The sequence below is a fragment of the Triticum aestivum genome, chromosome 7D (genome assembly GCF_018294505.1).
Source record: "Triticum aestivum cultivar Chinese Spring chromosome 7D, IWGSC CS RefSeq v2.1, whole genome shotgun sequence".
Lineage (NCBI taxonomy): Eukaryota > Viridiplantae > Streptophyta > Magnoliopsida > Poales > Poaceae > Triticum > Triticum aestivum.
The window spans coordinates 86,664,411-86,689,126 of NC_057814.1; the positions used below are offsets into that span (position 1 = coordinate 86,664,411).

The 24,716-nt window shown below is 41.9% G+C and overlaps 2 protein-coding genes across 2 annotated transcripts; one reads left to right on the forward strand and one right to left on the reverse strand.

Annotated features, from left to right (window-relative positions):
• The first annotated feature begins 1,390 nt into the window (after positions 1-1,390).
• Positions 1,391-24,594, forward strand: LOC123170866 (alpha-glucosidase 2). The gene is made up of 22 exons (XM_044588594.1): positions 1,391-1,894; positions 5,248-5,316; positions 5,411-5,548; positions 5,896-6,013; positions 6,564-6,646; positions 11,330-11,425; positions 11,648-11,816; positions 11,899-12,038; positions 12,129-12,215; positions 12,313-12,498; positions 17,478-17,645; positions 20,455-20,575; positions 21,009-21,078; positions 21,346-21,433; positions 21,518-21,638; positions 21,935-22,128; positions 22,316-22,424; positions 22,529-22,684; positions 23,059-23,161; positions 23,298-23,474; positions 23,988-24,133; positions 24,255-24,594. Exons 1-22 carry the CDS (start codon positions 1,391-1,393, stop codon positions 24,443-24,445), a joined length of 3,234 nt encoding a protein of 1,077 aa, XP_044444529.1. The 3' UTR covers positions 24,446-24,594.
• On the reverse strand, positions 13,253-14,349 carry LOC123168744 (uncharacterized). Its single transcript, XM_044586612.1, has 3 exons — positions 14,074-14,349; positions 13,866-13,988; positions 13,253-13,510 (listed from the first exon to the last, which is right to left on the reverse strand). Exons 1-3 carry the CDS (start codon positions 14,276-14,278, stop codon positions 13,365-13,367), a joined length of 474 nt encoding a protein of 157 aa, XP_044442547.1. The 5' UTR covers positions 14,279-14,349; the 3' UTR covers positions 13,253-13,364.
• Positions 24,595-24,716: the final 122 nt, after the last annotated feature.

Sequence of the window (24,716 nt, forward strand, 5' to 3'; positions counted from 1 at the left end):
TCCGTCCTTGGTTGAGCCTTTGCCTCTTTGGTGTGGTTTCAAAAAAATTATTGTCCATTTCTCATGTTCATCAAGCTCTGAGTACCAGTGATGTAAAGTAAGCAGATTGAAGCCATTTCTCTTGTTTCTTTTTTTGTAAAGAGCTTGCATGACGGGCTCATACTCTTTGATGGTCACTCCACTTGGTGGCGTAAGGTCAGACTTGCTCAACACATCCGGTCCACCTGTTGCATTGGTCTTGGATCAAAATCCAACAAGGACTGAGAGACCCGGTTGTGCGGTTGGAGGGACTGGTTACATTGTTATTGTAGTACTTCTCAGTGCTTTGCTAAAATATCTCCTTTGTTATGTTAGCACCGATCGTGGCATCGAGGTCTACCAAGCTTCACACAAGCATTTGTCTTCCTTGATCTTGTAGTTGCACGACCTACTCCTCTTCTTGTTTCCTTGACTCTCCTCGACCTCGTCCATCACCCCGGCATTTCTTGTTTGCGTATCTGGCATTGACATGGCAATGTCGCCGAGACTGAGTGTGTGGCTTACATCCAATTTGTCCATGAAAGCGATGGCATTCTCATGCAATTGCTCACTACAAAAGTAAAAAAAAAAGAGAATCAATCAATATCAAACCATGCATCATATGTACATCTATACTCTATACATACAAATATAAAAATATCGAAAGGGGCAGATCCAATTAATCTTGGCCACTAAATCATGTCAATTCAACGACCTAGATTGCTCCATGGTGAGCGCTCAACATCTTTAGCATGAAATCAATGTCATATCACATATCAACGTGTGCGCTAATCACATAACTAACGCGTGGATGATATCCTGTCTAAAATCAAGTGCAATTAATTTTCTCCCTAATATTAACGTCACATATGTATTTACTAGTTCTCTTAAGCAATTTTTTTGGTCACTCCGAGCTCCTCGTCCGACTCCGCTGCGAGGCATCCCGATCAATGGGTCGGCTTCGAAGGAGGAGCCGCTACCGGAGCCGGACATGGTGGCAACGGAAGACGGCGAGGGGAGAGGACGGAGAGGGGAGCCAACGGGGAGAGGACGAGGAGTGAAGCGGTTGGGTGACGATTTTTCGGGTTGTTCGCTCAGACGTTTGGTGGAAGGGTTGAGGGTTTGGGTTGCTGATGCTCTAGCTCATATATATCTCCGGCTGCCCATGCCTACGTGCTCCAACCGAGGCACCGACGGTGGAGCTCGCCGTCGGACGTGACTGATTGTATGTTGATGGTGGCCAAGATAATCATTTTTTTTTACAGCGGATAGCGGCCGAGATAACATTTCCCAGTAGTCTTCCGCTACCGGGGTCTGCTAGTCGTCACCAACGATGTCTGCGGCTGACGTCGTATCGTGACCGTTACAGAAGATGGCGGACGAGATAATATTTCCCAGCAGTTTATCGCTGCCTGGGGGGTCTGCTCAGTCGTCAGCAACGATGTCTGCGGGTGACGTCGTATCGTTGCCGCTACCTGCTCCACTCGAGCTCGAGTCGACGCGAATCCACGCAAGCGAGCTGAGGCAAGTCCACCGAGTCCCATTAAACAAACCCGAATCCACGCAAGCAAAGCGAAGCGGCTCTCTGTATGTACAAAGGCGCGCGCCCCAGCCGGGAGCTCCTCGCCTCGCCCGAGCGAACCTTCCTCCTTGTCTTGCAGGCACGCGCGGTTCGATATGGGTGTGGGTGCCGATACGGGAGGACGGGGTGTTCCGGTTCGACGTGTCGGAGGCCGCGCGCGTGGCCGCCGGGCCCAGCCTGTCGTTCGCCGAGCCGCGCCGCCGGGAGGTGGTGCTGCGCGACGGCGCCGGCCGCCCCGCGGTCGTGCCGGAGTGCGAGGTGGTGGGCGACGACGTCCACAGGGTTCTCATCAAGGTACGGGTTTTGGTCGTCAGGAAAATGATGTTTACGTGTATATAGTGCACTGTGCCCGTTAACTCTCACCGGACACTGGAGCACACTTCTTTTTCTTTCTTGGATTGCATTAATGGGTCACACGGGGTAGATCTTCACATCAAGTTGGTGATCTTCCTGACTTCGTAAACTGCCGGGCTCCTTCACAGTTCGTAGGCTTCCAAGTGATCCTAACCGTATAGGAGACACACATCCTCTAAAAATAACTAGAACTAGAACCTTCACAATTCACTTGGTGAACCATCTCTCTCTCTCTCTCTCTCTCTCTCTCTCTCTCTCTCTCTCTCTCTCTCTCTCTCTCTCTCTCTCTCGCGCGCGCGCGCGCGCGAAAGGAATCCACGCAAGGATGGAGTGGACCAAAGAGAGTGAGCACAGAGAATTGAATGGGTTCCCTGTCAGCCAAGGGTCTCAAAAGCCTCACCCTCTCAAGCGGTGGGGCTTGGTTATATAGGCAGGCCTCAAATCTGACCGTTGGACGAAAAAAGCAACGTCCCCAAAAGTTTCATACACGTTCAAACCTTGAATGGTCCGGCAGGAAAATGGCTCCCGAAAGAATATCAGTAACACCCTGAGATACCAAACGGTCCAGAGACCTCTAGAACCACGGTTAGCATGATGGTACCGAAATATGAACAGTCGAAGGTTTCAGACAACAACTGCATGTCTCTTTCCACGACAAAGATACATCAGTCGGTGATACTAGACTAGTTTCGCTTAGAAGTTCTAGATCTAAAAGGGCACCACGTGAAATTGATGGACCGGAAACATCTAAGCCCATGTTCTATACCAATACCACTCGGATGTTTTGGACCTATACTGGAACTGCTCTGCAACAACCCTTTCAGCTCAGAGGTATTGGACACCATCCATCCGGAGGTATCGCCCTTAATACAACACTGTCTGAACCAAACAAGAGTCCATTAGTTATAGGAACCAAACTCGATAGTTCCAGATATACACTTAGGATTTCTCACCAGCTCTGTTCTCACTAGGATTAGAGGTATGTGTCGATTGGTTCTTAGGATTTCTCACTAGCTCTATTCTTACTAGGATCATAGGTATGTGCCGATTGGTATGATAGTTTCAGAGATGTATGCGATATGGAGAACTGGGAATTTTTCATTGGAAAGTTTGAGGGATATATTGCATATTTGGCAATGTGATCATCCTTAATTTAAGTGCAAGTGCCCCTCTTTATAGTACGATTGTTCAAAAGACGCAATGTGGAAATTGTTCCACTACAAGCCTATAATAATTTGTAACTACAACTTGTCTTCATGTTTCTCGTTTTTAGGGATCACCATTGATTCTTTTTAACTAACACATAGACTAAATCTGAAATATCTCAATAAAAACATTAGTCTTGTATTTATCTGATCATTAATCAATCAGAACCCATTACAAATTCTACGTGCACTTTCACATATCAGTAGGTTGCACCTTAACATGTGACTGAACCTGAACTTTGTCGGTCTACGACAACCTTACAAGGCCCCCGCACACACTCCACCACTAGTAGAAAACAGGGCTTTGGTTCGGCCAGAAAATAGCATTAATCCCGGTTGCATTACGAACCGGGACCAATGCTCACATTAGTCCCGGTTCGAGCGGCTAGGGCACCGTACATGCATTAGTCCCGGTTCAAATGGGACCTTTAGTCCCGGTTGGTGCCACGAACCGGGACTAAAGGGTGCGATGCCCATTAGTACCGGTTCGTGGCACCAACCGGTACTAAAGGTTAGACCTTTAGTCCCGGTAGGTTAGACCTTTAGTCCCGGTTCGAGCCACCAACCGGTACTAATGGGGTTTGAGGCATTAGTACTGGTTCATGACACGAACCGGTACTAAAGGTCCCATTTTCAAACTCTACCCCCCCTGTGGATCGCCTTTTCAGTTTTGTAAAAAGCAAAAAATGATAAAAACTTCAAAAATTAAAATCCTTCCAGATGTAGTTATGTTACTATATGTACCAGTTAGGAAAATTTAAAAACTTAAATTTGGACATGTTTTGCAAAAAGTGTAGGGAAAATGTAAAACGACTATAACTTTTGCATACGATGTCAGAAAAAAACCTATAATATATCAAAACTTTCAGCACGAAAACCCGCCGATTTTGACAGCCTACGGCATGTTTGCAAAATTTGGACATGTTTTTTTTGAATTTTTGTTAAATCTGGTCAAACTATGGTCAAACTACTTATTCAAGAAGTACTAGTGTTACTAAATAATTATTCAAGAATATTAGTGTTACTAAATAATTATTTCAGTTTTTTTGAATTTTGGTCAAACTGTGGTCAAACAATGGTCAAACTAATTATTCAAGAAATATTAGTGTTACTAAATAATTATTTCAGTTTTTTGAATTTTGGTCAAATCTGGTCAAACTGTGGTCAAACTATGGTCAAACTACTTATTCAAGAAATATTAGTGTTACTAAATAATTATTGTTTTTTAGAACAATAGTTTCAAACTCAAACAGTGAAATGTGTGACTTCATGCTCAAGCTAAATTCCTGAGGGTTAATAGGATTGACATCTTACTATTGTCAGGAAAACAACAAGTGCAGATTTGGAAACGAGGGAGAATAGAACCCAGAAGTTAAGCGTGCTCAGGCTGGAGTAGTGAGAGGATGGGTGACCGTCCGGGAAGTTAGATGATTTGGAATGATGAGGGGTGATTAGAGATTAGAGGTTAAATTGAGCAGTGATGAGGGGTGATTAGAGATTAGAGGTTAAAATAATTCAGAAATTTAAAAATAAAAATAAATTCAAAAAAAATCATAAAATTTCCTTTAGTACCGGTTGGTGTTACCAACCGGGACTAAAGGTGGACCTCCAGGCAGCGGCCACGTGGAGGGCCTTTAGTCCCGGTTCTTAACCGGGACTAAAGGGGGAGGCTTTAGAACCGGGACTAAATGCCCTTATGAACGGGACTAAAGGCCCTTTTTCTACTAGTGCACACTTATATTTCATCGCAATCCCTAACCATCAACACCCTTTAATATCTAGTTGTCTCAATTACGACAACAAGTTGGGCCTATGTGGTAATCACTGAAGAATATTACACCATAAATGTTTTATCATTCTCTGACCACATTGTGAACATTCAATGTAATGTAGTACCCGTTACTTTGTTTTGCATTATAATGGTTTTTAAAGATGATAAAGTCAATAAACACTAGTAGTGTTGCATTAACCTTGATCGGTCTAGTGCCCTAAAATTGTTATTTGGGTTTTTGTCTCTGCATCTTTAACAAATAATGTGGCTCAAAAACTAAGTTTACATAGGCTTACATCAATATATATCCTTAGCAGCTTCCTTCTGGGACATCTTTCTACGGAACAGGAGAAGCAAGTGGCCCACTTGAACGAACCGGGAAACGAGTAAGCATGATATATGTTGTTATGTTTTATGTTGCTAATTTCTTAGCTAATATTTGATTGACCTCTCATTGTATCTCTCTTTGATCTCTATTAGGTTTTCACCTGGAACACAGATGCATGGGGATACGGGTCAGGAACCACTTCACTATATCAATCACACCCTTGGGTGTTGTCCATCCTCCCAGATGGAAAGAGTCTCGGTGTTCTAGCTGATACCACACGCCGTTGTGAGGTAGTAACTTTATTTAACTTTTCCAACACACCTGTCTAGAAGATCAATTGTTTAAGTAATTCTCGATCATTAAACATATGAAATTTGTTGTTTGTGATAATATTTTTCTATATAATACTCCCTCCATCCCAAAATAAGTGACTCGACTTTGTACTAGCTTTAGTACAAAGTCGAGTCACTTATTTTGGGATGGAGGGAGTAGTAGCTAACATGGTCCAATTCCATTGGCTATTTCTTCAGTATTGCACCTTATAGTCATAGCTAGGTACATCCTACATATATAGGAGATGTATGTTTTCATTGAGCCGATGGGTATTTCTTTAACCAACAACCGTATTCTATTACAGATTGACTTGAGACAAGAATCTACTATAAAGTTTGTTGCCCTATCTGCTTATCCTATCATTACTTTTGGGCCATTTGATACACCAGCCCAAGTGGTGGCATCCTTGTCTCATGCGATTGGTATTTCTTTTCTCATAACATCTCTTCCAGTATTGATATCTAGTGTTCACACTCTTGAAATTCTAAAACTTAAAATATGTTTGTCAAATTTTAATCTTGTACATATATACAGTGAAGTTGCATATACTTGCCTTGTATGAGAACATGTTTCTCTAGTCTGGAATATCTAATCCTATTATGATTAAGTTGCAATCTAGTTAATGTTATTGTACATGTTTAACAAAATATTTGTCTCTCGAGTCATCTATGATTTGAGATTCAAGGCATTTAAAGAGAGATTTGTATCTTGAGCTATGATGTTGTGCAAAATTTTAGTGTCACAGTAGGGTGTTCATGTCTGGATATTTGCTAGGTTATCGTGCCTGGAACTTTTTTTCTTCTACGAACAATCATGACCTGTATAAGAGTGACTAAGACAACATCTTGCTTCTTCTTCATGACTACATCCATGTCCAATTGGCCATGAGAAGAACACAAAATTGCAACTTAGATGCTAATATATGTTATGTAACCTGTTGTCCACTTAATGCACACACTTTTTCTATTATAGGAACTGTGTCCATGCCTTCAAAATGGGCTCTTGGCTATCATCAATGTCGCTTTAGCTACAAGTCTTCCGAGAGAGTCCTTGAGGTATCTTGTAAAGGAAGTATATGCTACATCAATTCATTCACTTTACTTATGATGAATAAAGCGGCAGTTTGTTAAAGCAATTTTAGTTTTGTATGTTATTGTGTAATCTAGTGTGTAATCTGTTAAAGAAATTCAAGTTTACTATGTTACACGTAACCTAAAAAGGGCTAATGTGAACTAAGATCATCACCAACAGTTGCCCTACCCCGTATTCTTTTCTAATTTAAGGGGAGCTGGGCTGAAAAACATGCTCCAACAGTTCTCATTAATCATTAATCTGAAAGAAAATTATGAAACACCCTATAATCAGCCCAACTCCCCAAGGGAGAATGAGCTTCCTGTACAATTTTTCCTAAACGTGGCGGGAGTCAACCGCTAAAAAATCAGCTCCCGCGCACGCCCGTCTCCTCACGCCGTCGGCCATCTACGTCGTCATGCCGCCGCCCGGGGCTTCCCCCCACCGAGTGTCGCTGATCAGCGCGTCCCTGCGGTGGCGCGACTCCTGCCTCTCAACGATCAACGACCAACAGCCGCTGCTTGTGCCACCCCATGCCAGCCGGCTTCCTCTCATCATCGGCAGCCGCCTGTACGTCCCCCTCCCCGCTCCAGCCAGCCTCCTCCCGTGCGTGATCATTGTTGCTTCACCGAACCTTCCTCTCATTGTCAGTCGACCATCGTTTTCTTTTGTTCCCAAGGTGCACTAGTAGAAAAAGGGCCTTTAGTCCCGGTTCTGGAACCGGGACTAAAGGGTCGTTACTAAAGCCTCCCCCTTTAGTCCCGGTTCTTACACGAACCGGGACTAAAGGCCCTCCACGTGGCCGCTGCTTGGAGGTCCACCTTTAGTCCCGGTTGGTAACACCAACCGATACTCACCAACCGGTACTAAAGGAAATTTTATGATTTTTTTTGATTTTTTTTTATTTTCAAATTTCTGAATTATTTTAACCTCTAATCTCTAATCACCCCTCATCACTGCTCAATTTAACCTCTAATCTCTAATCACCCCTCATCATTCCAAATCATCTAACTTCCCGGACGGTCACCCATCCTCTCACTACTCCAGCCTGAGCACGCTTAACTTCCGGGTTCTATTCTCCCTCGTTTCCAAGTCTGCACTTGTTGTTTTCCTGACAATAGTAAGATGTCAATCCTATTAACCCTCAGGAATTTAGCTTGAGCATGAAGTCACACATTTCACTGTTTGAGTTTGAAAGTTCTAAAAAACAATAATTATTTAGTAACACTAATATTTCTTGAATAAGTAGTTTGACCATAGTTTGACCACATTTGACCAAAATTCAAAAAAACTAAAATAATTATTTAGTAACACTAATATTTCTTGAATAATTAGTTTGACCATTGTTTGACCACAGTTTGACCAGATTTGACCAAAATTCAAAAAAACTGAAATAATTATTTAGTAACACTAATATTCTTGAATAATTATTTACTAACACTAATACTTCTTGAATAAGTAGTTTGACCATAGTTTGACCAGATTTAACAAAAATTCAAAAAAAACATGTCCAAATTTTGCAAACAGGCCGTAGGCTGTCAAAATCGGATGCGGATTTTCGTGCTGAACATTTTGATATATTATACGTTTTTTCTGACATCGTATGCAAAAGTTATAGCCGTTTTACATTTTCCCTACACTTTTTGCAAAACATGTCCAAATTTAAGTTTTTAAATTTTCCTAACTAGTACATGTAGTAACATAACTACATCTGGAAGGATTTCAATTTTTGAAGTTTTTATCATTTTCTTTTGCTTTTTACAAAACTGAAAAGGCGATCCAAGGGGGGGGGGGTAGAGTTTGAAAATGGGACCTTTAGTACCGGTTCGTGCCATGAATCGGTACTAATGCCTCAAACCCCATTAGTATCGGTTGGTGGCTCGAACCGGGACTAAAGGTCTAACCTTTAGTACTGGTTGGTGCCACGAATCGGTACTAATGGGCATCGCACCCTTTAGTCCCGGTTCGTGGCACCAACCGGGACTAAAGGTCCCATTTGAACCAGGACTAATGCCTGTACGGTGCCCTAGCCGCTCGAACCAGGACTAATGCTCACATTAGTCCCTGTTCGTAATGCAACCGAGATTAATGCTCTTTTCTAGCCGAACCAAAGCCCTGTTTTCTACTAGTGGTGTTTAATGATTTACTCATCCAATTTTTTTACGTATCAAGGAATTCCCATTTTTTAACACAGTACAGACGCAAGCGTTCATACATATGCGCATACGCTCACCTCTATGAACGCACACACGCACACCCTACCCTTATGAGCACCTTCGAGAGACTGAGCCGACATATTATCTTGAGATTTACGAAGTCACCGTAGGCACCTCGTCGTCGACGGAAACGTCTCCTCCCACTGAAAGCGTATCATCAGAAATCCTGAAATAAATCCAGGAATAATGCAAGCACCAGGACTTCAACCCTGGTGGGCTGGGGATACCACTGTCCCTCTAACCATCCAACCACAGGAATTGTGTGATTTTGCCCTGTAGATGAATTACTATGTTGATAGAATTGACATGCATATGCCATTTATACATTAATTTGAAGATAAATGGGAAAACCAGATTATATGGAAAGATTTTTATGGGACTGCAAAAGCAGCTCATGTGTCAATCACCCCTAAATTATATGGACACCCCGTAAAATCATATTTAAGAAGAGTTTTTTTATGAAACTGCTGGTGATGCTCTAATACGAACAACCGATAACTCACCCTATCTATATTTATACCTAATAATAAAGTCATTAGCGCTTCTCGCGGTACGTCACATAAATTGCTCCCAAAGTTGCAAAATATTACCCACCGATGGCACCTATAAGTGACAAAAAAGTTCCACACAAGGAATCCCCCGCCTAGGCCGGCCCAAGGAGTAGGGACCCCTATACTGCGCTCTGCACGCTACGAGAAGACGCAGCGTACCTGTTTGGGCTGGCCATATGCGGGCGGCCTGTTTTTAAATTTTATTTTTATTTTTCTTTTTTCTTTTCCATTTTCGTTTTTTCTCCTATAAATAATTTGGTACTTCAAAAAAGTTTCAACAAATTTAAGGAAGAGATTTTCCAAATAAATCATAAAATATTTGTGGATTAATAAAATGTTTGTAATTTTTCTTAATCAGAAAATATTTGTGGATTAAGAAAATGTTCAATAAATCATAAAATATTTTGGAAAATGTTCACATATTCCAAAAATGTTTGCAATTTTGAAAACAAATGTTAGGAAACCAAAAAATGTCTTGATTTTTATAAAAGTTTGTGTATTAAAAAATGTTAATTAAATTGAACAAAATGTTTATCAAAATGTTATCGGTGATGCAAAAAAGTGTTGTCATGACCTTTGAGATTATAATTTTTTTCTTTGGTTACAACGCACGTTTCCTTTTGCTAGTGGACTCTAGAACAAGTGTCTCATTACAGACACTTGGGTAAGATGAATCACACACATCCGCTGTCTAGCATTTGGGAAATTTTAGTTCAAAAGAAGCATCGAAAAGTGAGGTCTACTTTATGTTTATTTTAAATCTAACGGACAAATAAATCACAAATGGAGTTAAGCATTTTTAACTTAGCAAGTGACAAGTGAATACTAGACAGAAAGGAAGTAAATGAAAAAAACGGCAGTGTAGTTCGGTCCATTATCCTCGACTGAATTTCCGTGTTTGCCCCTGCCTATTTTCGATTTAATCAAACCATGCCCGGTGTGATTGCAAGACGCTATTCCGCCACTGGCTTCGGCCTCGCGGCCAACGCGCCGCCACTCAAGCTCAACGTAGAGGCCACCGCTTAGCCTAGAGCCCTAGATCCAAGCAAGGTCGCCTCCCATCCCGCCGATCTCTCCCTGCTACCACCGTCACTCGTACCACATGAGTTCCAGAATCCACAGGAAATCCACGGCAAGCACGAGAATAGAGCCTCAATCTTCGGTCCAAGATAGCATCTGCGCCTCTGTCTTCCCGATGGAGTGATAACAGAGCGCTTCCATGGCGATTAAGCCAATGATGAGGCTCAATCGCCCAGATGCGATACCAGCTTTGACGAGCCATGGTCGTGGAGCACTCTGCTCAAGCCTCCCTATTTGGTCACGAATTGATTGGTCCTGTGACTTCAGCCGACTTGTATTGGCCCAAGATTTATGTGGCTTGTTGCTTCGATTCTGTCCAAGCAAGGCAAGGGCAAAGTGGGAAATGCAGTTGCGGAAAAATGGGAAGAGAAGATGAAAGAAACACAGTTGGGGAAGAATTGGGGAAATAGGTGAAGTGACATTTTTGTGTGGCACAATCCTGATTTCGAGAAACTAGGTGGCATTCTTCTGATTGCTGCTATGTTTTGAAGTGGCATAGGTTGAAATCTTGCCTATTTTTTTATCATAGCATGAATGCATGATGTACTTCCGTGACTTCTGTGATAATCATGCTTAAGATTATGTAGTGATACCACTCAAAAAAATTAGTGTTGATATTTTCATGTTGATACTTAGTTACTTATTGCTATGATAATTTTCCCATTAGCTTTTCATAAATGTCGAATGCACTCGGACCGCTTAAGACTATGTAGTGTTGTTATTTTCCTGTTGATACTTGGTTACTTATTACTTCCAGAGGAGGCTTAAAAATATGCTAGTGATGATATTTCAATGTTGTACTTATTTAGTCCTTTCACAGGTTATTAGAACATTTAGGGAGAAAGGCATTCCTTGTGATGTGGTTTGGATGGATATTGACTACATGGATGGTTTTAGATGCTTCACATTTGACAATGTAAGTACCTTTCTATGATAGGTTCTACATGAAAATAGCATGCTTAAAATGTATACTGCTTCAAAGTGCCATATGGAGCCTCCCTTTTTTCCTAACTATTATTGTCTAGCAAAACCCGTCTATTTTAGACGAATTCCATAGTCTACATAAGTGTCATTCTAAGTGCTTCGGGACAAGTTTCTTCTACGGCCAATGATTATGTCTGAACTTGATATGTTACAGAACCATTTCGCTGATCCAAAATCTATGGTTGATGATCTACATTCCATCGGTTGTAAATCAATCTGGATGCTTGACCCGGGAATAAAGGAAGAGAAGGGTTACTTTGTGTATGATGTTGGTTCAGAAAATGATGTGTGGATTAAAAAAGCAGATGGTAGCCCATTCATTGGTATGTTTCACTGACTTAAATGAGGGCCTTGTCATCCTATTGATTTTACCAGTCGAACATGCCTAATGTCCTACAATTCCAGGGGAAGTATGGCCTGGTGACTGCGTTTTCCCGGATTTCACCAGTGAAAGAATCCGCACATGGTGGGCTAGATTAGTAAGGGATTTCATCTCCAACGGCGTTGATGGAATATGGAATGATATGAACGAGCCTGCTATGACAGTATATGCTCTTATCACAATTCATTTGCTCTGTGCCATCTTATTTTTTTTATTTCTGTATGCAAATGGAAGTGGTGGTGTCAACTTGCAGACTACTACCAAAACAATGCCTGAGAGCAATATACATAGAGGAGATGCTGATATTGGTGGTGTCCAGAATCATTCTTACTATCATAATGTAATGTCTCTATTGCTTTGGAAATAAAAAGAAACTCGCAATGGAACCGAAACAAGTTTTTTATATGTGATCGTGCTTTAATGTTTATGATTTTCAGGTTTATGGAATGCTAATGGCTAGATCTACTTATGAAGGAATGGTGATGTACAATACAGAAAAACGACCATTTGTTCTTACACGAGCTGGTTTTATAGGAAGCCAGCGATATGCTGCAACATGGACTGGTGATAATCTCTCAAATTGGGAGCATTTGCACATGAGTCTATCAATGGTTCTTCAATTGGTATGTAAATTTTCCTTCAACTCCAAGATAGCTCCCCCCTTCCTCCCCGAAATGTATCAAGCACCAAGTCATTTGGCATTTTTTGCATTATCTACCCAATTCATCTTTAAAAAGTGTATTAAACTGTTTGAATGAATAGATGAACATGCCATTAATCCTGTTTTTTTATTGTACTGCGAGCACAATCCTGTGACCTTAAAGCAATGCATAGTTTCTTGATTACATTATTGTTGTGGACCATTGACACCTGTATTAGTTACAAATTTTGGTTCTTTCAATTTTACTTTCATTGCAACTCTGCAAGCATGTTTCTTGTTTCTGATTAGGCCTGGGCGTTCGGTAGAAACCTAAAATTCGGTTTCTGCTATTTGGTTTTTTTATGAATTCGGTTTGCATAAGTGGAAACCGAAGTAAGCACTAAAAATCAACTAACCGAAATTTCAGTTAACCGATTTTTTCGGTTCGGTTTTCGGTTTAACTGAATTTTGTACCATAAACAAAGTATGCCCTTTTGCTTTCAGAACATATTGACTACATGCGTATTTTAAAGAAAATTTTTGACAGCATAACAACGCAAATTTGACAAATGTGTAGAACATATATGTGATATCAAATATAAGGATACCAGAATATTGAAACATGCATAATCAAGTCCAAGTTCCAGCACAATAACCAAAGTTAAACAAGGTAATATTGAAACATGCACAATCAAGTCCAAGTTCCATCACAATAACCAAAGTTAAACAAGGTTCACCAGAGACATAACCAAAGTTCCAGCACAATACATAACCAAGTCCAAGTTCAATAACACATAGTGACAAACTGGTAGTCCAAGTTCCAGCACTAGACATAACCAAAGTCCAAGTTCAAGTGTTCAACAACACAAACTGATAGTGATAAATGACAATAGATTTGCACTTGAAGTTGAAGAGCAGCCAACAGTAAGACTCCCAATTTGCCATCATAAACATGAGCATCTTGACCATTCCAAGTTCCAGCCAAGTGAGCCAATCTGCCATTTTTTGTAGATAGTACAGAATTCGGTTAAAATAGAATACTAGATACCACACAATACTATTAAGCAAATCTAGTGATGTACATATGCCTAGAATTTGGAAAACAAAGTACATGAAGTGCATAAAGCAACATTTGCATAACAGCATTCACATGAGGTTTATTACAGCAACATTTGCATTTACATGACATAACAATCTGCAAGGAAACCACATGGTTGTGTGGTGCATGTTTTGAATGATACGACAATTGCATTACATCAGCATTTGAAAATATCAAAGTTGGTCTACTACAGAAAAAATAAATGAAACCTAAAAGCATGAACAAGAGGAAGACAATTTCTTGCAACTCACCAATGTTTAAGTAGAGGATGGAGGTGGGCAAGATTGGCTCAGCCCCAGATGGCTTGCAAACAGACTTGCTACTACTTGCTTTCGATTTGGATGAATTTGTACTACCAAACTCTTCAATTAGTTCTGAAAAAGAATGAAATAAACATGTAATAAACATAGGAAGTTAGAAATATAGAAAATTACATAGAAAACAATCACAATATGTTACCCTTTTCCAATCTTAACAATTCCTCCTCATCTTCTTCAATGTTGACAGTAATAGAACCCCTTAGCCAGTCTTGGGCACAAACAAGAGCTTGGACCATGAATGGTGTAAGGGAGGTTCTAAATTCATTTAGGATGCGACCACTTGTGCTAAATGCTGACTCAGACGCAACCGTTGATACCGGAACAACCAACACATCACGGGCCATTCTTGCCAATATTGGGAATCTAGCAGCGTTGTTCTTCCACCATTTTAGAATGTCAAAATCATCCCTATTTACTTCATTCTCTTCATGTAGGTATTTCTCATATTCAGATTTGCTCATGCTAGCTTCACCATCACCAACTCTCAACTTTTTATTTATCCGAGACACCAATTTCCTTCCTTCCCTTTTTTGAGTTAGTTCAGATTGTGGAGCTCGCACATGCTTGCTTGCATCACTTGGTGCATACTTAGCTTTGTACTCTTCAAACAAAGCATGCATAAATATTTTCACCGCCTCCCATGCTTTGCCTCCATTTAACTCACCATACATTTCTTCAATTGCTAGTTTTGTGAAGTTTGAAAGCTTGAATCTTGGATCAAGAACAGTTGCAGCAAATACAAACATGTTCACATTCTCCTCTTCCTTTTTCTTTCCTTTCCCCTTCCCCCTTTCATTCTCCACCTCCTCATTCCAACGTCCCCAATACTTATCATACTTATCTTGCATTTTCTTGGCCATTGTTTTGCGCAAAATATCATCACTATCAGCCCACTCTTCCAACACAACATTAATTTCAGCAATATCCATAACAAATTGATTCACTGTCACATGGAGTGTGGCAGAAACACTAAGAGTAAGGTGATAAAACTGTCCAAGAAATTCAGCCATTTTCGTAGCATTCTCCCAATCACTATCAACAGGAATACCAGGAGCTTTCTCACTAGTTAAATCTAATGTATAGAGTGGATCTTCTTCCTCATACCTCGCAAACACTTTCTCAAAGTTGATTGCGGTTGCTAACATTAGGTATGTGGAATTCCATCTAGTGCATACATCCAAACTCAAGAATGCCTCGCCATCCACCTTTTCTAACCGAGCAAGTTCTTTAAATCTTGTAATTCTAGATGGCCCATTTCTTATATATCTAACCGCAGCTCGCACACGCTTAACTGATTCATCCAACTCTTTTAGACCATCAGTAACAATCATATTTATAATATGGGCAGCACATCTCATATGCATATATTTACCTTCAGCTATGCTATTTCCAGTTTTGATCATTTTCTTCCGTATGTAACCTACACCACCATCATTCGCGCTAGCATTATCAACAATTATTGTCATAACTTTGTTTATTCCCCACTCCATCAAGCATTTCTCTAAGGCTTTTCTAATATCATCTCCCTTATGACCTTTTACTAGGAAAAAGTTAATGATTTTCTTGTGCAAATTCCATTCAGGATCAATAAAATGTGTTGTGACTGCCATATAACAATCTTGTGTTTCAGAAGTCCAACCATCAGTGGTGAGACACACTCTTTGACATGATTGTTTGAAAAAAAGTTTCAGCTTCGCTCTCTCTTCAAAATAAACCTTCACAACATCCCTAGTGCATGTTCTTCTAGGAGGCATATTGAAACGTGGACATGCAATTGACATCACTTCTCTAAAACCAGTTTTTTCAGTAAATGCGAATGGAAGCTCATCTACTATAATCATCTTAGCAATAGCTTTCCTTAGTGCTTCGGGATCAAATTTATGCACTGAAGGACTTTCCCCTTGGATAACTTGCAAAGTACCTTGATTCTTATTCTTATCATTATGAGGATTATACTTGCAAGTATTAAAATGACTGATTAAGGCAGAGGTACCGTTAATCTCTGGAACGGCCTTGATATCACGATTGCAATGCTTGCACCTTCCAAACTTGAGAAGACAACCAACTAGTACCTCAGAAAAGTGATCCCACATCCGTGATCTTTTCTGCATCTGCCTTCTTGTAGGTCGTTCCTCCATCTCCTTCTTTTCCTTTTCATACTCATCAATCTTTCTTTGTTCTTCCTCATAAACTCACATGTCCTCTTCAGTCATGTCATCATCACCAATGATACGCAGTCCACCAGGTTCAACCATCTAAAAATAGTAACATAATTAGAATTCATGTGATCATTCTTCTATACCAATTACTTCGGAGAAGAATTAAAAAAACATATTAAAAATACAAGTTACCAACGATGCAACTACTAAAATCAGTACATACAGTGTGAGTGCACTAAGTAGATGGCTGAGATGAGCTTTCCCTACAATATATATAACCATATGTAAATTTCCAGCAGTAGTAAATCTCCAGCAGTAGTAAATTTCCAGTAATGTAAATTTCCCAGCTGAGTTGGTGTCATGTCCAGATGTTACTAAACCAGAGAGATAGAGAACATTCATACAGTACATACAAACTACAAAGACATAGGCCTGGGCGTACATTCATACAGATTACAGAATATTGCAGTATTGGCCAAACTGCACTTTTTTCTCTGCATAAAAAAAGAACCAGAGATCTCTTCTTTTTTCTCTGCATCCACATCCACGTTTACCATCTACTCACAAAGAACAAAATAAAATAGGAGACAAAGGATGGGAGATTGGGCTTATTACGTTGACTGAATGCTCAGTTTCTGCTGTGGAAGACGTGATGACGAACTGGAGAATACGCTGCCGAGAATCCGAGATGCTGTCAAGTGCCGACGGCGACGGATGCGCGGCGCGACGGCGGGTCCTTGTCTGAGTTGTCTGACCTCTCCTTCCTTCCTGCAGATGCGGCGGCGGAGGCTGGGTAGGGCAGGCCGGCAGGGGGCACCGAGTGGCAGAGAAGATGCGGTGGCCGCTGGCGCCGGCGGTGGCGTCCCAGCCGCTCAGATGAGAAGCGGCGGCGGCGGCTGGGTAGGGCAGGGGGCGGCGGGCGGGGCGGGGTGGGGGAGGGGAGGGGTCAAGGGCGAGGGTGCCTAGGTTTATGCTGGTGCGTGCCTCGACTGGAAGTGGGAGGGCGGGTGGGTCGTGGTCGTGGAAGTGGGAGGTTGCGGCCTGCGGGGGGTGGGCTGTACTGGGCCGGGGGCGGGGCCGCGGGGGGTGGGCTGTATTTCGGTTAACCGAGAAATACACCGAACCGACCGAATTTGGTTCGGTTAGTAGCCTAGCTAACCGAATTTTTCTGTTTATACTAAAAAACCGAAATTTCGGTTTATTCGGCTTCGGTTTTGGTTCAGTTTTCGGTTGGTCGGTTTTTATGCCCAGCCCTATTTCTGATTACTTTAAGCAAATCATTTTGAATATGTTGATATCCAAAATAAAAACCATCACATTGGCCATTACTGGGTATGATAAGCATACATTTCTAGGAATCAATAATGTGGTTATATCCAATCAGGGTTTGAGTGGTCAGCCTCTGTCGGGTCCTGATATTGGTGGGTTTGCTGGAAATGCTACTCCAAGACTTTTTGGAAGATGGATGGGAGTGGGTGCATTGTTTCCATTCTCACGTGGCCATTCTGAAGCTGGAACTGTTGATCATGAGCCATGGTCCTTTGGTGAAGAGGTACTATTTGTGTGTTTCATGTCCCTCATCCACACTGTGTACGCACACAAACAAAACCTTGTTGCACTCGTAGAAGCTTCAATGTCTTTCTTGTTTCTTATATGCTACATTTTGATACATAAGGTGTTAATCCATTATTTTTTCTTTGTTTACAAGTCAAATCTACAGGAGAGCTTTCTTGTTCATGAGATTAACATACATTTCATACAACATTTCCTCCATTTTATTATGCCAGTCATGTAGCCAGACAAATGATTTAGGGCGTGTTTGGTTGCCCGCACCGAGCCCAACCAGGCCCGCGCGGGAAGGGACAGGCCTGTTTGGTTTCCTGGTTTTCCTGTTGGGCCTGCATCGCACGCTCCTCAAAGCAGCCTAGAGCCTGGCTCGCTGGAAACCCTCGGATCGACAGTTTCTCACGAGCCAGGCTGAGTGCGGTGCGAGGTCGCACGGGCGGGAGCGAGGCGCGGGCGAGGGGGGTGGCGGGAGATGGAAATCTGGCGCGCCGTCCCGGCGCCAAATTAGCCTCACCCCCTTTCACTCGCTCACCCTAGCCACTCCCCCTTTCTTCCCTATTGCCTCACCACCGGCGGCGGCTGCGATTTCAGATTTGCGCTATAGGCGGCGGCGACGACGGAAGAGGTGGGGGCGTTTGCGGCAGATCTGGTGCTCCCCTGCTGTTGGCCACCGTCTGGTCGACCAACTCTGTGCCATGGCTCCCCCTACGTCGTCCTCGTCTCCGATGCCGGTAAGCAGCACCCCCTCCCCCTTTGTTAGCTCAGTGGTTAGGCCTTTAAGCTAGGTGTAGGATCGATTTCCCACTGAACGAACCGTCGATGTCGACTAGGTTATGGACGCACGAATGAGGCTGATAATCCAGGCAGCAGCACTGATTAGTGTGATTCAGGCATGGGTCATGTTCATGCACCAGAGAGTTGTTCGTCATGCTGGGAGACCGTTGATCCACTATGGTCCATTGTTTCCCCGGGAACAGGAGAGGATCCAAAATCTGAACTACATCTACAACTGCAATGACGTCGAGGCTCTGTGGATGCTTAGAATGAAAAGAGCACCATTTTCCAGGCTTGTCGAGACCTTCAGGAGCAGGGGCTTGTTACAAGATAGCATCAACACCAGTGTCGAAGAGCAAGTGGCCATGTTCCTCCATGTTGTTGGCCATAACCAGAGGTTCAGGGTCATTCACAACACGTTCAGGAGATCAATGGAGACCATCTCTAGGTACTTCAAGCAGGTGCTTTTTGCTGTTGGGGAGCTTAGAGGAGAGATGATCAGGAGACCATAAGGCCAGGCTCCACCCAAGATTCGCGGAAGCCCAAGATGGTATCCATACTTCAAGGTGAGCATTGACAATATACACTTTTCATGGCTTGATATGCTTGTATTGTTCAAGTTCAGCACTAACACAGGCTAGTGATGCCATTTTCAGGACTGCATTGGGGCAATAGATGGTACTCATGTCACTGCCAGAGTTCCTAGGTCACAGTCTGCAGCATACAGGGGGAGGAAGCACTACACAAGCCAGAATGTGCTTGCTGCTGTTGACTTTGATCTGAAGTTCACATATGTGCTGGCTGGCTGGGAGGGGTCAGCGCATGATGCAAACATTCTCACTGACAGCATGAGTCGACCTGATGGGATCAACATCCCCGACGGCAAGTTCTACCTTGGAGATGCTGGCTATGCATGTCGGCCGGGTATTCTTCCACCCTTCAGGAAAACAAGGTACCATCTCAATGAGTTCTCTGGTAGGAACTTTCCTAGGACTGCACAGGAGCTGTTTAATATCAGACACTCCAGCCTTAGAGTAACTGTTGAGAGGGCATTTGGAGCTCTGAAGAATAGGTTTAAGATCCTGGATCAGAAGCCATTCCACCCATACTCCACTCAAGTTAAGCTAGTTCTCGCTTGTTGCATTCTGCATAACTGGATCCTCCAGTGGGGCTTTGATGAACACATGCCTGAGGAGGAAGAGGTCGAGCCTGACGATGTTGTTAGCTCTGGCCATGGTGTGGAGGCATTTGACAATGACGCTTGGAAGAACAAAAGGTTGGAGTGGGCAGAGGCAATGTGGCTTAACAGAGGTCAGTGCAGGATTTGAAGAAGAGGAAGAAGAAACAGCAGCAGCAGAAGCACAGAAGAAGAGGAAGAAGAAGAAGCAGCAGCAGCAGCAGAAGCAGAAGAGGAAGATGAAGCGGCAACACCGATGAACTATCCCCTATTTAGCCAATGGCTCTTAATAATTTGATCTGTCATTTGATTGTGGTTAGGATGAACTGTCATTTGTTTAACTAGCTGGCACTATGTTCAGATTATGTGTGGTAAGGTCACCACTAGTTAGAAGTGGTGACAACACCTTATGCAGGTTACAATCAAACACCATGTCATATGTGCGCCTAATGCAATGCGGGCAACCAAACGCCGGGTCAAAAATGGTTCTCATGCAACTAGGGGCATGCAGGCAACCAAACTATGTGCATCTGGGTTTTTTTGGCCTGCATCCCCTCAAACCGGCTCAATTGAGCTAGGCTCGCCGGGCCAGGCTGAATCAGCAATGTAACCAAACACGCCCTTATTGTTTATGCACTCTGAGGACAAGTCTTTTTCCCCTTCCTAAAATTTGTTACTAGCGTTCATATATTACGAACAACCCTTTTCATTTAGTAATACATTGTGCTGATGTTTTGCGTATTCTAATTTATTCATATATCAAGATCCTCCAATGCTTTTTAGTGTTGTTAAATTCTTAATATAGATATCACTGGCTATTTCTAACAGCTAATGCATATTTCAGTGTGAGGAAGTTTGCCGTCTCGCGCTACTAAGACGGTATCGGCTACTGCCACACATCTACACTCTGTTTTATGTTTTGCATAAGAAGGGTACTCCAGTTGCTGCGCCACTTTTCTTTGCTGGTAATAATGCATGTCTTACTATTCACTAAAATATATTGTAGTGGCAGAGACCCATAGTCTAAGTTGGCTCTAGATTTAGGAATAAATGGGATGTAGCAAAACATGTCCGCATCTTTCGTCTTTTCTTGGTGCACATCTATAAAATGAAGATCGGTGGTTGCACTACTATGACAAGGGCATGTTTGGAAGTTGTATCACAATAATTTGATTAATTTCACATAAAGTTCAGGAAATAGTGTTTTTCTGATATGAAGCCTGTGAAATTCCCATCTAAACAGGCTCTAAGAAATGACAATCATTGAATGTTATGTTTCAGGACTAGACAAGGAAAAAGTATTTATGTTCTTCCTTGCTGGTGTGCCAGATAGTAGATAGTATTCTTTGGATGAATTTTGTTATGTAATACAAAATCTTATTCATTACTTTGTTGTAGATCCACAAGACACGGAACTGAGGAAAATTGAGACTACGTTTCTCCTGGGGCCACTTTTAGTTTGTGCAAGGTAATGGTATCACATCAATGAGGTCACAACTTACCGCTTTGCTCTGTTATCTTGGAAATCAAGATTTTCTTGTGTGCATGAGCTTGCATGTTGTTGTGTGTCGGTAGAATTTTGTGCATAGTGCCAATATGTTCTTCACCCTTGACTAAAAAATGTAAATTTTCTGTCATCCCTTTAAATATAGAGAAATAAATGGCCATAATGATGCGCCATCTGTATATTTTTCTATGCTTCTATGTGACATAATAACTTCCGGTCTTTTGGCAGCACTTTACCTGATAAAGGAGATCATGAATGTGCACATAAGTTACCAAATGGCATTTGGTTACCTTTTGATTTTGGAGATTCCCACCCTGTAAGTTAGTTGGTAAACTTTTATTGTGCTGCCTAGAAAGCTATTCCGGAACTAATTTTTATTTATTTACGACTGATAATATAGGACCTGCCGGTGTTGTATTTAAGAGGTGGAGCAATACTTCCTGTAGGCCTTCCTATTCAGCATGTTGGTGAAGCAACTTTAGGGGACGATTTATCACTACTTGTTGCACTGGATGAAAATGGTACGTATCTGTAACTTTGCCTGGGGTAACTTGCATTTGTGATATGTGGTTTATCGGGAGGTGGTTATGTTTAACAAAATTCATAATTATACCCCTGTTATACCTTTTGTGAAGATCTGACCATGTTACTGTTAGTAATGTGTGATTTAGCAAGTACTTGCATGTGCTCAAACAAATAGAATAACAGAATTCTGCACTAGATTTTTAGCCAGTTTCCTGTGTTGAAGATACTCATTTAAGCATTGTCATATGGTGCACATACTTTTTGTTCTTCACCATGTCTGAATTTTTTACAGGTAAAGCTGAAGGTGTCTTGTTCGAGGATGCCGGTGATGGATACGGGTTCACACAGGGAGACTATCTACTGACATATTATGTCGCCGGAGTCCACTCATCAGTGGTTTCTATGAAAGTTCTGAAAACTGAAGGATCCTTGAAGAGACCAAAACGTAACTTAAACATAAGTATTTTGCTTGGTGGAGGTGCTATGGTATGTAATACTATGTATACTTGTTGCCTTTTGTTTTACTCCCTCGGATCCATATTAATTGTCACAACTTTAATATAACTTTAGTACAAAGTTGTACTAAAGCTGTGGCAACTAATTTGGATAGGAGGGAGTATCACATTATATTTTCTGTTCTAAAGAATTTTAATTATTATTTCTGTGAACTCAGATAAGTTCACGTGGTGTGGATGGCAAAGAGGTACATTTTACGATGCCTTCTGAGTTTGAAGTGTCCAACTTGGTTGCAACAAGTGAACTTGATCTCAAGGAACGTTTAGGTATCTATCTGTGGCTCTGTCATTTTATATTAGAAGGGCTCACTATAACTGGAGTTCTATTTGACTGAACTTGGACTGCTTGGTATCTTGGGATGGTTGTACAGAGACAATTCGTCCTATACCTGATATGGATGAGCCATCGGGACAAGAAGGCACTGAGCTCTCAAAAACACTTATTGTTTTGAAGAGTGGGGACTGGTTTCTTAAGATTGTACCATGGATTGGCGGTCGTATTATTTCGATGACTCATGTTCCTTCTGGTATGCTTCTTTGGTGCTATATGATCAATGGACTTCTATTATTTTGTCATGTCTGTGTATCAACAGTAGTAGGATATGTTGTTTGCTAAATAGAGAATTTCAAGGCAGTCTCTATATTCTTGGAACTGTTGTTGACATGCCAGTACATGTGGAGCAACAGGGTCTTGAAATTTCTTAGATGCTTTATAAATTGAGTAATGTGGATGCCGTTCGTCTATTTGCTTCATTGGTTGTAAATATATCCGAAAATTATTTTCTAACTAACTTAACTATTACATGTGCTTAGATTAGTTAAGTTAGTTAGAAAATAACTATTACATGTGCTTCCTCAAAAAAATAACTATTACATGTGCTTGATCTCTGGCTCACTCTAGATTCCCAATGGCTGCATAGCAGGATTGAAATCCATGGTTATGAGGAGTACAGTGGGACTGAATATAGGTCTGCTGGCTGCACAGAAGAGTACAAGATCGTGAGGTAACGTAAATCATCATCGTAATACCGATTCCTATTTTTCATTTTTTTTTATTAATATGCTTTGGCCTGTCAAGTGAGTAGTTTGTGTGGAGTTCTAGTTTTAGCCACAACAGTAACTGTTGATAGAAATGTGCAGGGGGCATCTGGAGCAATCATGCGTGGAGGAATCCAAAGTTTGCCTGGAAGGAGATATTGGGGGTGGACTGGTTCTTCAGCGCCACATATCTATTCTGACGGACAATCCCAAGATTGTCCAGATTGACTCTAGCATTGAAGCAAGAAGTGTTGGGCCTGGCTCTGGTGGATTCTCAAGGTGAGTGCTAGTAATTCAGATTCTTGTCAGGGGACAGAGTGGTATCCTGCGCATCCACCTGGGAAAGTAACCTGAACCAAACCTTCATAGCAAAATGGCAGCTTGTCAAAAGATATGAGATTGTCGCGCGCGCAAAAAAGGATATGAGATTGTCTCATCATCTTGATCACATAAGAGCATGGTTGGATGGACACTTAGCCCAGTGGTTGGAGCGCAGCTGTGCCTCCTATAGCCGGCCTGGGTTTCGAACCCTGATTCCTCACATCTTCTATCTTCCACTTTTGAACCTAACAAGTATTTGAGAAAAAAAACTTTTGAACCTGAACAGTTTCTGGATCAATCATGATTTATGATTTGAAGCACACTAACATGCCATTAAAATAACACGGTAACATCTCGAGTCCGGGCTAATTTCAACATGCTTTGTCGATAGTAAGGCTCACTGAAATGCTTAAGACTTCTTCTGCCAGCCCTAATCATGACTCATCGATGTATATGTTTTCTCCTCTGAAGGTTGGTCTGTTTGCGTGTCCGTCCCACTTTTACGCTTCTACACCCTACTGAGGTCGTTGTTGCTTTTACGGCCATCAATGGTTCAAAGCAAGAGATCTCTTTAGATTCCGGAGAAGTGATGCTCGAGGGAGGCCTGCGACCGAACGGTAAATATGTGGCACTCTGCACAATGTTTCGAGTTTCTTGTTGCCTGACCAGCATCTTTTGGCTTGCTTTATGCTGATTCTTTAATCCACTCTCCAATCTTCTGGCGAACTCATTGATCAGGGGAGTGGACGCTGGTGGACAGGTGTTCAGGGCTGAGCATGGTAAACCGTTTCGATCACCGTCAGGTTAGCAAATGTTTGGTGCATTGGGGAACTAGTGATCTGAACATGGAGCTCTGGTCCGATGAGAGGCCGGTTTCGAAAGACACGCCGTTGAGGATCTGCCACCAGTATGAGGTGACACAAACATGAAACTCATTCCTAGGTAGTATAATGTAACAAATGCTTTTAAAACTTGTGTCCGCTCATCGTGCTTAGTTCCCGATGACTTGTGTGTAAATAATGTCATGACTACTATGCTCCTGCACATCTCTGGGATTGTTGGCCTGATTGTCCTTTAAGTTATGCTTGAGAATGTTATGGGGTGACAACTAACAGAAGCCAGGGTCAGAATCTCTCCAAGATTTACCTTGGCAAAGGATGTTTACGATGTGCCTACTTAGTAGGTAGCAGGTGATTCTGC

Excerpts from the sequence above, each read along its gene's own strand:
- LOC123170866 (XM_044588594.1), top strand. The coding sequence starts at position 1,391 with ATGGCGGACGAGATAATATTTCCCAGCAGTTTATCGCTGCCTGGGGGG. Across the intron at positions 12,499-17,477 it reads TATCAATGGTTCTTCAATTG|GGTTTGAGTGGTCAGCCTCT; the intron begins GTATGTAAATTT and ends ATATCCAATCAG. Across the intron at positions 22,685-23,058 it reads GATGACTCATGTTCCTTCTG|ATTCCCAATGGCTGCATAGC; the intron begins GTATGCTTCTTT and ends GGCTCACTCTAG.
- LOC123168744 (XM_044586612.1), bottom strand. The coding sequence starts at position 14,278 with ATGGCCCGTGATGTGTTGGTTGTTCCGGTATCAACGGTTGCGTCTGAG. Across the intron at positions 13,989-14,073 it reads ATTGTTAAGATTGGAAAAGG|AACTAATTGAAGAGTTTGGT; the intron begins GTAACATATTGT and ends ATTCTTTTTCAG. Across the intron at positions 13,511-13,865 it reads CATCCTCTACTTAAACATTG|ATTGGCTCACTTGGCTGGAA; the intron begins GTGAGTTGCAAG and ends AAAAAATGGCAG.